The sequence below is a fragment of the Vespula vulgaris genome, chromosome 5 (genome assembly GCF_905475345.1).
Source record: "Vespula vulgaris chromosome 5, iyVesVulg1.1, whole genome shotgun sequence".
In the NCBI taxonomy this organism is placed as follows: Eukaryota; Metazoa; Arthropoda; class Insecta; order Hymenoptera; family Vespidae; genus Vespula; species Vespula vulgaris.
In genome coordinates this window covers 541,616-555,264 of record NC_066590.1, presented here as the reverse complement: position 1 = coordinate 555,264, position 13,649 = coordinate 541,616, and the positions used below count along the sequence as shown (strand labels likewise).

General features: G+C 44.9%; 1 protein-coding gene and 1 long non-coding RNA gene across 9 annotated transcripts in view; one reads left to right on the top strand and one right to left on the bottom strand.

The window, feature by feature from the left end:
• The window catches only part of LOC127063894 (C-type lectin 37Db-like), a 70,540-nt gene that overhangs the window by 39,565 nt on the left and 17,326 nt on the right, over nt 1–13,649 (top strand). For 7 of the 8 annotated variants that reach the window (XM_050994185.1, XM_050994187.1, XM_050994188.1 and 4 more), the window contains one exon: nt 6,509–6,817. The exons of the other annotated variant lie outside the window; for it this stretch is intronic. In XM_050994185.1, the coding sequence (XP_050850142.1) occupies nt 6,509–6,817 (309 nt within the window). The remainder of the gene's footprint in view (nt 1–6,508; nt 6,818–13,649) is intronic. 8 annotated transcript variants of the gene reach the window in all.
• LOC127063902 (uncharacterized) lies at nt 9,694–12,172 on the bottom strand. Its single transcript, XR_007781509.1, has 3 exons — nt 11,993–12,172; nt 11,151–11,348; nt 9,694–10,096 (listed from the first exon to the last, which is right to left on the bottom strand). It is a non-coding gene; the product is annotated as an uncharacterized LOC127063902 (long non-coding RNA).

The following is a 13,649-nucleotide window of genomic DNA, read 5'->3' as shown; positions in this document are numbered from 1 at the left end:
GTTTGAAAGGGAGAGCAATTTTATTAGGAACGACAAGGGGAGTAAGACGCGTGTCCTCCGTCTTTGCTGACAGGAGACGAAGTAAGAACGTGTGTTTCTTATCTCTTTATAAAAGGAAATAGAGATCGAGGGAGAAAATCGGAGAGTTGGCAAACGATCTCGCGATATCCGAAACTCCTTCGGTTAGAGGATGGTTATCTCGCCGAACAGCACCCTTGGCTATCAGCTATTAACATTTATCGTCATCATCGTCATCATCGTCATCATCATCATCATCATCATCATTATTATTATTGTAGAAAGGCGTTACAAATTTCGAGCGTATCAATGCTCTCCGCTCGAGGGACGTTCGGTCGAACACGTAACATCGATATTTTAATATTTAAAGCTTCCATTAACGTATCAGTCATTGCATTGCAATTGCCTACTGCTCGCTATTATTAACGCTCGATATCGCATGATCCGCTTTTATTCCCTTTCTATTTTTATCTTTTTTAGTAACGAGCATGTCCGATAAAAATTGTGAAATAATTCGGTGGCCAAATTCGAGCGTCTCGTCGAAGATCGATCGACCGGCAATATTCCGGGCGGCGGCTCGTTAAATCGTTTGGCGAAAGGCAGAAGATCGAAGGGCGAGTAAACGGGGAGGGGGGAGTGGAGGAGGAGGAGGAGGAGGAGAGGACAACGTTAAAACTTCCGTCGCGATAGAAATTGCGCGCTAATTAAATCCGAATGTCGGTCAGTCAGCTTCTCCCCCCTTCGACCCCTCTCTCCCCCGTTCTCTCGTCTCTTCCTCGCGCGGCTAATTCGTACGTCCGCCGCAGGCGAAAGCATTAATGGGACTGTCACTTCGCGTTAGGCATTCGATGCCAAATCGGTGAAGCAGCCCCGTAACTTCCATTTAACGAAGCTTACGTTGAACGCGAAAGGAAAAGTTGCTTAGAGGACGATGACGTGTCGTAATAGTTTGAAAAGGAGGACGCGCTCGTTCGTCTTTCTCCGTCCTCTCTTTAATAGCAACCTTCGCGATTTTACACGTGCTCCTTCTTCCAATCGTACGAACGGACCAACGGACCAACCTTCGACTCTCTCCGACTCCGATAAAAAAGCTTTTCTTCGATAGCTGCTGAATTTATCTAAAAGCTACTGTTCTTTCTCTCTTCGTTCGGTTAGGTCGGAGACAAGAAAAGTCCCAGCGGAAGTCCACTGCGACCGAAGATAATTTGTTCGAGGCGTCCACTCGCCGTTTTCTTTCCCTCCCGAACGGCGAACGGGAAAAGAATTCCACGAGAGAAAAAGTTGAACGAGACAGCGACGCTTAATTTTCTACCGTTCCACCGACGGACCATCCCGACGTCCGCGAGTTTCTCTTTTTATCTCCGATCGTGAGACCTATGATACCTTTTCTCCCTTTTCCTTTGGAATCTTCGTCTAGGATACTTTCGGTACATCTTTATTATACCTATCCGCGTTCGTTCAAACGTTCGATCGTGGAGGTAAAGGGTACCCAAAATAAACCATCTCCGTTAAATTTCAGTGGCAACGAGCGAAACGTGCCTAAGGCACCACCTTTCCTTTCCTTTTTTTTTCCTTTCTTATATCCCCCTCCCCCTGCCCTCTCTTTCCTCTCTATGTTTACCATTACTTAAGGCACTTTTCCTTCGGACATCGTATCGCGCCTGCGCGAACCCGTGAACGTTTACTTAGGATTCTCTGCAATTTACACTCGACAAACATCAAACAATCGCGCGCGTACACCACCGAGGAAGAATCTTGGAAAGTAGGCAAGCAACCGTAAATATTGATATACTTTCATTTATATCAAGTATCATCCGTCCGCCGGTTCCCCTCCTTCTCCGCTAAGCCCGAAGGCATCGTCCGTCGCGTCGTCGAATTAGATATTCTCAAAGTCGGGTACTTTTCTCCGATCGGTCTAATTCTTGGAAACTCTGGGAGAGAGCTGGCTGGGCCGAAATTGCTAAGTCTGTGTTTTTTGCGAGTGCGGTCTCGACGAAACTCTCGGGGATGAAGCGTATAGAAAGAGAGAGAGAGAGAGAGAGAGAGAGAGAGAGAGCGGTAAGATAAGCAAGAGGAGCCTGTTTAGACGAGGAAGCTTCTTTTTTTTTATTTTTTCCGCTCGACGAGAAGAGAAGAGAAAGAACGATCGAGGATGACGGGCTTACTCTCTCGACTTTTCCTTCTCCCTCCTTTGCCACTCGAGAAGCGAAAGCGTCGGAAAACAAACCGGCGAGAGATAGAATGAATTTTTCAACAAGATCCGAGAGAACTCGCGCGGCACTTTTAACGAGCTTTCCTCGGTTCGACGTATCTCCATCGAAACCTCTCGGTAAGCGGCACGTAACTGGGACTCCCGCTAGCTTTGCCCTTCTCGTAGATGAGATTATCGGAGGCTTTTCGATGGATCCATCCAAATAGTTCGGCCCTGTTACGAGGGTCGGCGAAGAAGAACCGATAGATGCATCTCTTTCGCAGTGGACAACTTCTCGCCGCGTGTATGGTGTGTACTCGTTCGGTTTGAGTCTCCCGATCTTTGAATCCTCCTTCTTCCTCTTCCTCTTCCTCTTCGTCCTTATCGTCGTCTTTCGTCGACGTGCTACGGTACGACAACGACCTCGCGAGATTAGAGAAGAGGGATGAAAGGAAAAAGAAAAGAAAAGTAAAGTAATAAAGCGTCTCTAGTCGTCGTCGTCGGCGTCGTTAACTCTCGCCCCTCGTTCACTTACTTTCCCCCTTCGTTAATTTTTCTTTCCTCGGAACTGTCGGAGGACTTTTTAGGCCCGATAACGAACATCGAAGCAAAGCCAACGTCGTCGTTGTCCCTTTCGAGTCGATTCTCCGTAACCATATCGTTCTCGACGCTGAGACGCTTCGAGATCTCTCTCGTCTCGTCTTCGTCCTCCTTTTCCGTCTCTCCCGACGCGTCTTCGCTGCAATCGTTTCGATTCGTCAGATCTTTTTTTTCGTCGATCGTTCGAAAGTCTTTCTATCGTAGATCATAGGTATACTTATTCGACAGGAAAAACGTCCGTTTGTTCGTCCACCTTCCACCGACGTCGGTCGTGTCCGAACGAACTTTCCTCAGGAGCTGCCGTTCTCTCTCTTCGTATCTCTTCACTTCCGCCGCTATCATCGATCGAATAAGCCCGTACAAATTCTCTTCTTTCCTTTCGTACGTTTCGTCTGCCCTAAACAATTTATTCTTACTTCCTGCGGTCGCTTATTTCCTGCGGACTTACGGTTCCCTCGGCGAAATCGTTTCTTCTTCTTCTTCTTGCCGATCAATCGTCTCCCTCTCTTCCGTCTCGAATTTTTCTAAATTCATCGAAACGGCGTTTACGTCGGCTGCATCGGTCGTTTCTTCGTCCTCGCCCTCGTCCTCGTCCTCGTGCTCAACGACCTTCGGACCTTCTTCGAAAGCGCTCTCGAAGAGATCCTTCGGTTCCGCTGCTCCCTCCGTCGCTGAAACGCTTTGCTCCTCGTCTTCTATGTCCTTCAAGGATATTTCGCGCTTCAATTGCTCGACTATCAGATCCAAACTCATCTTCGCCTGCACGCTCGCGCTCTCCGTCGAATTCCTTTGCACAACTTCCCGTTTTTCCGGATCGGCCTCGGCCTCGTTGTTCTCGTTGTCTTCTGGTCTGAAAAGCGGAAGCAACGAGGTACGCCTAATCATTTCCGATCGTCCGCCTTTCCGAGAAAACGGGAACGCTTCGAGAAACGCTCCTAACGAGTAGTTTTGACGGTTTAGATAAAGTCGCTTCGTGATCAAAACCAATCACTTTTTCGCGTTCGTTAAGTCGAGCGATATTTAATCTCCTAAACGGTACTCTATCGAGGCGTCCGATCGACATAGTCGTCCGACCTGGAACTCTCGATCGAAATCCTCTGCGATATCGGAAATATGGTCGATCGTTCGACGTACTTGCATTTTCGAGGACACTTCGATCCCATGATCCTTTCTCGTTGATTCGAATTCCTTTGAAATCTTCCCCTTTCTTTCCAAGAGTACTCGTCGAATCGTACATAAGGATTTGGATGGAGCAAAGGTGCTAGGAGCTTGCCGAATATATCGAAGATAAGTCGTCGTAGGAAAATCAACGTAAAAAGGCCGTGGATCAGTATCGGGATCGATAGATCAAAAGCTAAGAAAGATACCGTCAACGACATAATAAAGAAATTTTTAGCTCCGTCGCTTCGAGCCAACTCGAAATATCTTCGCTCATGATACCGATAATTTTTTTTTATCAATTTTTCCAACTTCGCAAAGATTTTTTTCCCTATCTTTTTTTCTTCTCCGCTTCTTTTTCTTTTTTTTCCTTTTCAGGTTAACCAAACGTCAAGGAGGATGCGATCCTCTCGTGTTTATTTCTTTTTTCTTTCTTTTCTCTCTCTCTCTCTCTCTCTCTCTTTCTCTCGATGTTTTTTACTTTCGTCGTACGCGTTCGTCGTTACGTACGTACGTGTACACGCATACATCGCTCGCTGTTTGCTACAACTTATTTATTTATCTCTACAGTTTTCAATAGTTGATTAAGTCACGCTGAGCGTAACGCGTTTCTCCACGCTTTTTGCCTGATTAAGAGGAGCGTTTCGAACGAAACCCGACTAGAAAATACATCATCCGCTTTTGTTCAATTTTTCGGTACGCTACCGTCGCGTCATATTTATTGCTTCGCTCTCGGTGCGCGCGCGGGTCAAGTGCTTGTTGCGAGAGTGAGCCTGTTCAAATAAAGTTTCTCTGTTATTTATGCGATATATGTATATCTACGTACCGTCACCGGATCATACTTTTCGCGTAAAATCTCGACCTACGAGTATATCGATCGAGCCTTAAATCGACAGGAAAAAATCAAAGGAGAGGATAAACGACGAGTACTCGTTATCCCTTCGACGAATTTATTATTCTTTCTCGATTCCACGCGTCGCGTGCCATTATAGCGACGATATTCGTCTTCGATGGTATATCGAGAAAAGGAAAGATAGATAGATAGAGAGAGAGAGAGAGAGAGAGAGAGAGAGAGAGAGACCGGTGGAGGCACAGCGTGTAACGCAGATCAAATTTTATTTTCAATTTAATCAATGTTTATTCAAATCGACTCATCCGACCAAAAGTTATATCACTATTGAGCAAGAGTCAATGAAAATACAAAAGCTCAGGGTAATTTTTAAACGCGCGTACACCGCCCGGGGCGAGTTTCCGCTATATTTTTTTTTACTTTTCCTCTCTTTTTATTACCAGTATTCATAAATTCACCTCGACTGCGTACGCCTCCTGGCTCTTTTTGTTTTTTCTTGTTTTTTTTTCGTCCCTTTTTTACTGTTTTTTAAACAAATAAATCAGAATAATAATAGCGGAGAGAGATAGGGTAGAAGAGTAGTTACGTTTTATCTTTCGCAGTGATTCGAGGGGAACGAAACAAAACCAAATTTTGTTCGGTGACGAGAAGAGAGAGAGAGACAGAGATAGAGAGGAGAGAAACACATTGATCCGCTTCACTTTCCTTTGTTTATTTATTCAGACAATGCGTTAGAACATGTCCTCTCGATCGAGAGTGAGATGCTCGGGAGGACTCGAACGCCCGTCGACGTTTTGCTCTAACGGTTTCACGTCTAATGCAATCGAAATTGGAGTGCCGTCAAGGATCTTCTATTAAACTTGACCTTTGACGAGCTTTCACTCCCGTGCCTCGTAAATCGCATTGGATTCGTCCGATGTCACTCGAAAAATCCTCTTCTCTTTTCTTCTCTTTTCTCTCCTGAAATATTTTATTTTCAATATGCTATCGCATAACTTGCATATCTACGAATTTCTTTTCACGATCTTTTCGGAATTCACGCAGTTTCCTCCTTCGTACGCATTCCATCTTTTTCCATAGAAAATTCCTTCTCTTTCTCTCGAGTATTTTCTTTGACCTTCCGCATACTCTTCTTTCGAAGGAGAGAGAGAGAGATAGAGATAGAGAGACAGACAAAAAGAAAGTATCGGACGCACCGTATCAATCCTCTCCATTGTTTCGTCGTCCTCGTGGAACTGTGCGCGCGCGCGCGTGTGTGTGTGTGTGTGTGTGTGTAAGAGAGAGAAAAAGAAAAAAAAAGGACGGAAGGCAGGAAGAAGGACCGACTCCTCTCGGTAGTTCGTAGACGATCGAGGATGATCGACGAAGCGCAGAAAGATAAGTAAAATCAAAGAGAAAGGAGATAAAAAGATAAAAGGAGAGATAGTGAACGAAGACAGAAAGAAAAGGAGAAGAGAGAAAAAAAGATACGTGAAATGGAAAGAGAGAGAGAGAGAGAGAAGAAGGATAAAAGGAGAAACACGAAGTAGAGCAGAGCAATGCAATGCAAAGAAGACAAGGCAAAGCGAGGCAAAACAAAGCTGAGCGAAACAAAACAAACCGAAATAAAGGCAAACAAAATGAAAAAAAAAAAAAATAGAAAAGTAATGAATTCGGACGATGACGAGGACGTCTCTCTTTCTGTCTTCCAGGCACGGCCGAGAACGACGCGGTTCAAGCCCTCCTGGCCAGATATCTGCAGAAACGTCTCCAAGGTACTCAACTCTCGACGCTGCCGCCGCCGGCTGTCCTCTTCAACTCTCGTCATCAGGCGAAAGTCCGTCAGGCCGCGCAGAAAGGCTCGACGACGAACAGCGGCGGCTTAACTCGCAACTCTCATCCTTCTTCTAACTACAAGGATAATAGGAAGCACAGAGAGGACTACGAGGATGATTACGTGGACGATCTTCAAGGGTTCGAGGACAGCGATAGGAGCAGGACTAGAATCGATCTTCTTGCTGGTAAATCCTTCGTCTTCTTCATCTTCTTTTTCTTCTTCTTCTGTCCGAGTCGATCCAACCATTTCTCTCTCTCGTAGGAGTAGCAGTATTATTAGTTTACTCTGTCTCGAAGAACATGGTACTTTTTCCTCTCTCTTTTTTCTCGTTTTCCGTCGTCGCGACAAGGAAAAAAGAAGGGGAATTGGATGAAACTAGGCTGATAGATAGCCCGTAGGAGTCTCGGTAACGCGATAACGAGGCTATGCAGTAGCAGTGGCAACAACAACAACAACAACAACAACACAACATAGACGTCAACGTCGACGTCGTCGTCTCGCGCTTGACTTTCGACTTCGAATTCGTAAGACGAGTCGAAGAGAAGCGAGACGCGGCGTCGATTTTCTACGCTCTAAATCTCCTTCCCGAACGTGTATCGCTCTCTTTGAAAAAGATAGAGAAAGAGCGCGGTACACGTCTGAGCGACGTACGTGTCCATTCTCGTTGTTCCCTCCGACAATATCATTCTCTTTTCTCTTTTCCCTTTGTGCGAATCCATTTCCTCGAAGAAAAATCGTTTCGGTCCATTCGGCTTACGGGAAAAGCGTCCACGCGTAGTACATATTCCTTTTAACGAAGTATACTAGCGAAAGCAAAGGACAGTAATTTCGTTGTTGATCTCTTCTATTCGCTGCCGACTCTGCGGGATATCGTCCTGTGCGAGAGATCGTGGTTGTCGTCTGCTTTTATCATCGAGTAACACACGTTCTCTCGTTCGAATCGGTGGTTTATCGATCTGTGGCAAATGCTGCGCAATCCGTCTCTTCTTCCTCTCTCTCTCTCTCTCTCTCATTTTTTTCCTCGAAAAATCAACGTATCCCAGACCTGTCGAAACTAACTCCCTATTATTTCTTTAACGGCGTAGGAAGGTTTTGATTAGATATTTTAATAAATCGAAGGCACCCGTTCCATTTTCTGTTACATCAGACCTAGGTATCTAGGAAAATCCCGCGTTCGCCGATGTCCTATTTCCGTCGCGCGTTCGCTTCTGTCAGCAGCGTCGTTGCGAACGTTTTAAACGAGCACGCCGGAGACGCGCGTTTACCGGATCGACTTGCTGAAACTATGAACGTACGTAAACGATACGCGTACGTTTAGGTACGATGTATATTCTACGTGCAACGGATACGCACGACGTGAGTTTGCTGTAACGTAATACGTAAAATATGCGGACAGAGCGTGTCCGCGTGCGTCCATGTATATCTGTGAGCGAAAGCAGTCCGGCGATACTTCCCGTTGAAAGTATCACCGTTCGCGAGTTTATTTTCTAGCGTTATAGATCGCACTAAAAATGTGCCTCGACGAGACAGAGACAAAGGGCCTTTCCAAACGATAGGTATTTGTTTTGATTTTGTAGAAACGACCGATCGATAGATAGTTTCATAAAATATCGACGGCATATCGATGAATTGGAAAAAAGAAGAAAAGTTTTAGCCATCGCGCCACGATCGTCGACGAATCGGCGAGTTTATTCGAGGCAATGCGCGGGGAGGAGGACTTTCGTCGTTCGTTGGTTGACGTCTTTTGATCTTCGATATTTTTGATTATTATACGAGTACCCTCGATCGACTCTCCGAATTCGTTATGCGGACGAAAGCTGTCAAGGATTTAATCGAGTACAAGGGGCTTTGATATCGGACGGCTATTCGATATGCAATCGGCCGACCAATCCAATCAAACAGTAGCGTGACGTGGAACATCCGAATCACGACGGCATTGCCATACGTCCGATCCTTTTATTCCATTCCTTCCTCTTTCTTCGAGCATTTTCTTTATTCAAATACTACCGCGTGTTTGTATCTCTCGCTTGGACATGGACGATCGACAAATTTATCAGCGATATTCCTCTTTCCATTCTTTTCTTTTCTTTTCTTTTCTTTTCTTTTCTTCGCCGATCGCGTAACGTCGACTTTTTTCGTACTATCGTACAAAGTATTGTATTTTTATGGGAGCGAAAAAAAAAGAGTTTCACCAAACTCCTACGAATCCGTTTGCAATATCCTTCCTCGCTCTCTTTTTATCTAGCGTTCTCTGTTTGACGATCTCACGTGCCTCTAGATCAGAAATTGACAAACACTCTTGGGTATTTGCACGCGCTCAGGGCGCTCCAAGCGATAGGGGAGAAGAAAAGCAAGCTGAGAAAGTGGGCGAGGCGAGCAATAAACGTAGAAAAAGAGTATAGAAGGTAGAAAGAGAGAGAGAGAGAGAGAGAGAGGAGGGGGGAGAAGAGAGTATCGAGTTTAAATTCTAAACGAGATAGACTTGCTCGAGAAGAGGAGTCCCTTGCAACGTTTTCGATATTCTCTTTCCTCTAAATACAAAAGACCTAGGTAAATGTAAAAAAAATAAAAAAAAAAAAAATTGCGACGTAGGAGGTTTCTTCTTTGTTCGGTCGGTTTTTTTCCCGACGTACCTTTCCGAGCACACGTGTTTCAATTATAACTCGGTGGATACAGTTTATGAGAAAGTTTGACAGGAGCGTGTCCCGAGTAAATGTTTAAATCAAGTTTAATTTGGTAAACGTTCCGCGATACCCAAACCCAACGGGTACGGGTTCGAGTACAACGTGAGTAATTTTACCCGACAAACAGCGACTTTCAACTCGAGAGTTTCCAAACTTCTGTTTGTCTTGACAACTTGCAAAAGCGGGAGAATGAGACTGAGAGAGATGAAGAGGAGAGGGTGAGAGAGAGAGAGAGAGAAAGGTAGACAAAGAGAGAGAGAGAGAGAGAGAGAGAGAGAAGAGGAGGAGGAGGCATAGTTGAAGGAGGCAGTCGCAAGTGCGGCCTCGATATGTACGGTTCGTATAAATAAGACGAAGAGTACCGGTGGCTTAAAGTTTTAAGCGGAACTTTGGCGAAGGTTCCAATAGAGCAGCAGGAGGAGAAGAAGGAGGAGGATGAGGAAGATCGAGAAAAGAGAGAGAGAGAGAGAGAGGTTCAGTGTCGCTGAGCATAATCACCCTTCTTGCACGAACTATGACCGAGATTGTGAATGTGTCTTCAAGGAGGACATTCCTGTCGATGTGTGTGTGTGTGTACTTACGCGTTTCAGCACGATGGCATAATTCACAAACGTCCTACATGGCGTTTGGCGAAAGCATCGGTGCCGACGATAGAAGGAAGGCCTCTTGCTCTTGCTAGCTCCCACTTGATAATCCTGAAGCTCTGGATATGCAACCACGGATGTTGTTCCCGAGATGGTACTGATGGTAATGGTGTTGGATGCATATGCGAAGAGACCCTGCAAAGCATTAACGTGTTCGTCTCTTCGTGCTACCTATCGTGTGTCCTTGTCAGAAGCCCTATTCGAGCATCCTTTCTCTCCCTCTCTGTCTCTCTCTCTTTCGGTCTCTCTCAGTTTCTCTCCCATCTTACGAACGCTCGAGTACCTCGTGGAAATAATTAATGGTTATGCTATTCCGTGTATGGCGATTAAACGTACATATGTATGCTATGTAGCATGTTCGCGATATAGTCCTAATATAGTCCTAATCGTCCTAATCGTTGAACGAAATTTTATCTTTCATCCGTAAAAGTACCTTTTCGTTCTTATCGTACTTCTTAGTAGAAGTAGCAACGTCCTTGGTATACGTATACGTATTATAGGAGCATACACGTGTATTTGCATCGCCTTTTCTACGATAAAAAGGGGTCTCGTCTATCTTGCTTAAAAATCGATGCGCATCGTCAAAGTCGATCTTTCAACGGTGCCGTACTTGAAGTAGACGTAAATTACTCGCGGCGCGCTTCTATTTCTGTAATTTGTGTCGATTTTGAAGTTAAAGGTAAAAGGGTGTAACGTAAATTAGTTCGACGGCAGACTTTCTTCCTCATTTCTTTTTCTTTCATTTTCTTTTTTTTTCTTTTTCTTTTTTTTAATATCTTCTCATCCACCGATGAAAATGAAACTCGTCATTTAAATTTAATGTCATCGATGAGTGTCGTTTGATAGAATTCATCGTTCGTTTGACATTTAACGAGAGAAAAAATCTTGTAAAATCTTTTACGTAGACAGCGCCACGCGTTTAATATTTATCGTATTTAATGCTCGCGTATACTTCTCTATAACGTACGATTACCAACGTAAAATTTATACGAGCGATTCTTCGAGATTCCTCGTCAGCGAGAAGTTCGTTATAAAGGATAAAATTTATTCGTGTTTTCTATTTTTACGTCTTCGTGAATAAACTTTTTGTCGATGCTTTGGGTCAAAGTCGAAATTGTGAAAAAAGGAAAGTGGTCGGATCGAGTCGACGTAAAAACCATGACCGTGCATCTTAAACGTAAATACTCACGATTTCCAATCGGGAAGGATAAATCCGGAGAAATGTGAGCTAAAACGAATCCAGTTTAGTTTGCCAAGGACGGTTGCTCGAACTCGGAGAAAGTGGTTCCGCTGGATCGTGCGTAACGTGTGTGCGTGCGAAGTCCTCTGGACTACTCTTTTCCTCTCTCTCTCTCTCTCTCTTGGGTAGGTATCGCGCGTACCTTTGCTAAATAGTTTATTACTGCTTAGTTGTGTTCGTTGCGGGAGCGTTATTGTGGGTATATCGGGAGGAATAAATTTCAGAGAAGATTCTCGCAGCGATAAATATTCGGATTCATTTAGCGATGCGTCTCTATAAAAATAAATGGAACGGACGAGAGTGGAACGTTCGTTCGATAAAACATCGTGCCTGATAACGACTCTCGACTCTTGCGTCGTTTCTTTTTCGAAAAATTCCGATCTATCCAAGTCGTTTCTCGATTCGAAAGGTCGACGAACCAGAGTTTTTTTGTAGCAATCGAAGAAACGAACGATCTCTCGGAGGCATCGTTCGTCGACTCGTTCGGGTTATTCGCGGGTATCCACGAGGTAAAGGGAAACAAGCGTCGACGAATTTGCTAATTAGCTGTCATCACGAGACAACGATAGTCGAATTTTTGGAGCGTCGTCGTTAACGAGGACCGAACTTTCTTTTTACCGTATTCGTTCGTTGTTAAATCGAAAATCAATATTTCCTAGTGGAACGCTTTCGCGCTAGCGTAAACTCGAAAGTACGAACGAAATTGGTAGAGCAGAGATACTTTCGAAAGTCGAAGATACACCGGAGATTGAAAAAAAAAAAACAAAAAAAAAATTCGAGACGATACTCACCTCGTTCTCGTCTTTGTCCTCGGAAAGAAACGAAACGAGTTTTTCGGTCGCAGTCGCGTTGATTTTTCATCGAAGTGAGACGTTTGTCCACTTAAAGGGGCCTCCGCCAATGCCTTTCTAAGCAAGCGGAGCGGCCGATTGCGAAAGATCCCTCCGTGGAATCTCGACTTTCATTTTCAAGCGTTCCTCCCGACTCTCTCGCGACGTTCCTCGCGCGCATGCTTATGCACGTGACGCTCGTGCCAGCTCGCGCCCGCTTACTTTAGCTCTTCGCACTTGAAAAAACCACTGGGTTTTATCCATTTTCGGAGATGTAACGAAATTGCAAAACATCCTATTTTAGTTCGAAGAGAAAGAAAAAGAAAAAAAAGAAAAAAAAAGAAAAAAAAAAGTAGAGAGATTCGTTCTTTTTCCAGACCGTCCAGACGACTGGCTAATGGTCGGCGAATTTGAGGTCACCGTGTCCCCCTATCCTGATAGTTCTGACCGAGGCCTACATTCCTTCGCGGTGCGTTCACTTGGCAAAACACGTTGCGAAAGAATCCTGCAGGCTATTCCATTCTATGCGAACGACGCGAGCTCTCGCTCGTAGCGATCAATCGGCTGGTAATACCGGGTTATACCACTGACTCCGCGCGTCCGTGTGGTGGTCAATGTTCTCTCGCGTTCGGTAGCCGTTGCTAAGATCGTTAAATGCCGGAGCCATACTTTTTTTCCCTAACTTTTAACGACTTCTTCAAAAGTTCTTTCGGACGTATTAGAAGGATATAAGCGTCGATACTACTAACGTCGTTCGGGACCTATGGGACCGTAATTAACGACGACGTTTTCTTTCTTCCTTTTGCTCTCTCCTCCGTTCGATCAGTCGTCCGCCGTTAGACACTAGCTAATGGCTAGACGATAAAGCTTCGAAAATTGATAGCGCCGTTGATAAAAATTTTCAACGTGCGTGTCGCGTACGATGGAATCATTTTTTTCTGATTCGAGTATAGTCGAGTAATTCGATTTTCGTCTCTCTCTCTCTCTCTCTCTCTCTCTCTCTCTCTCTCTCTCTCTCTGTCCAGTGATACGTCCCATATTCTTTGGTAGAATCTCTCTATTTCGATCGACGCGGCACATATATACACGCGTCTATGGAGGGTTCAATTACGGTGCGTCACACGGATAGAGGCGCCGAGTAATCTCGGTACAAATCTCATCTCATGAATAATTCGCTAGGTGTGTACCCCTTGTTGGCCGTTTCCTATATCCTACGACTTTTCATGAATGTTGTATCGGCGATGTTTAGTTTTCTCTCTCTCCCTCTCCCTCTCTCTCTCTCTCTCTCTCTCTCTCTCTCTCTCTCTCTCTCTCGCGAAACAGGGGGAGAGAGAGAGAGAGTATCCCGGTCGTAGAGAGCATTAAATAATTTTCTTTGCACGTCGCGGACAAATCTCTCTAGCGTTCGATGGTATTCGGTTGGTCTTGTAGCCCGCTCATGAATAAATTTATATCGAACACGTTCGTCGTGCGACTAGAATGGTGGTAAAACGGCGGTGGAACGGTGGTAGAACGGTGGTTTCGAATTCGAACGCAATTAGGACTTGTTTCGTTTACCGTTGCCACGAGACATAATTTCCTTGTTACGAGCACGTTTCCACGTTTCTCGTCTTTTACA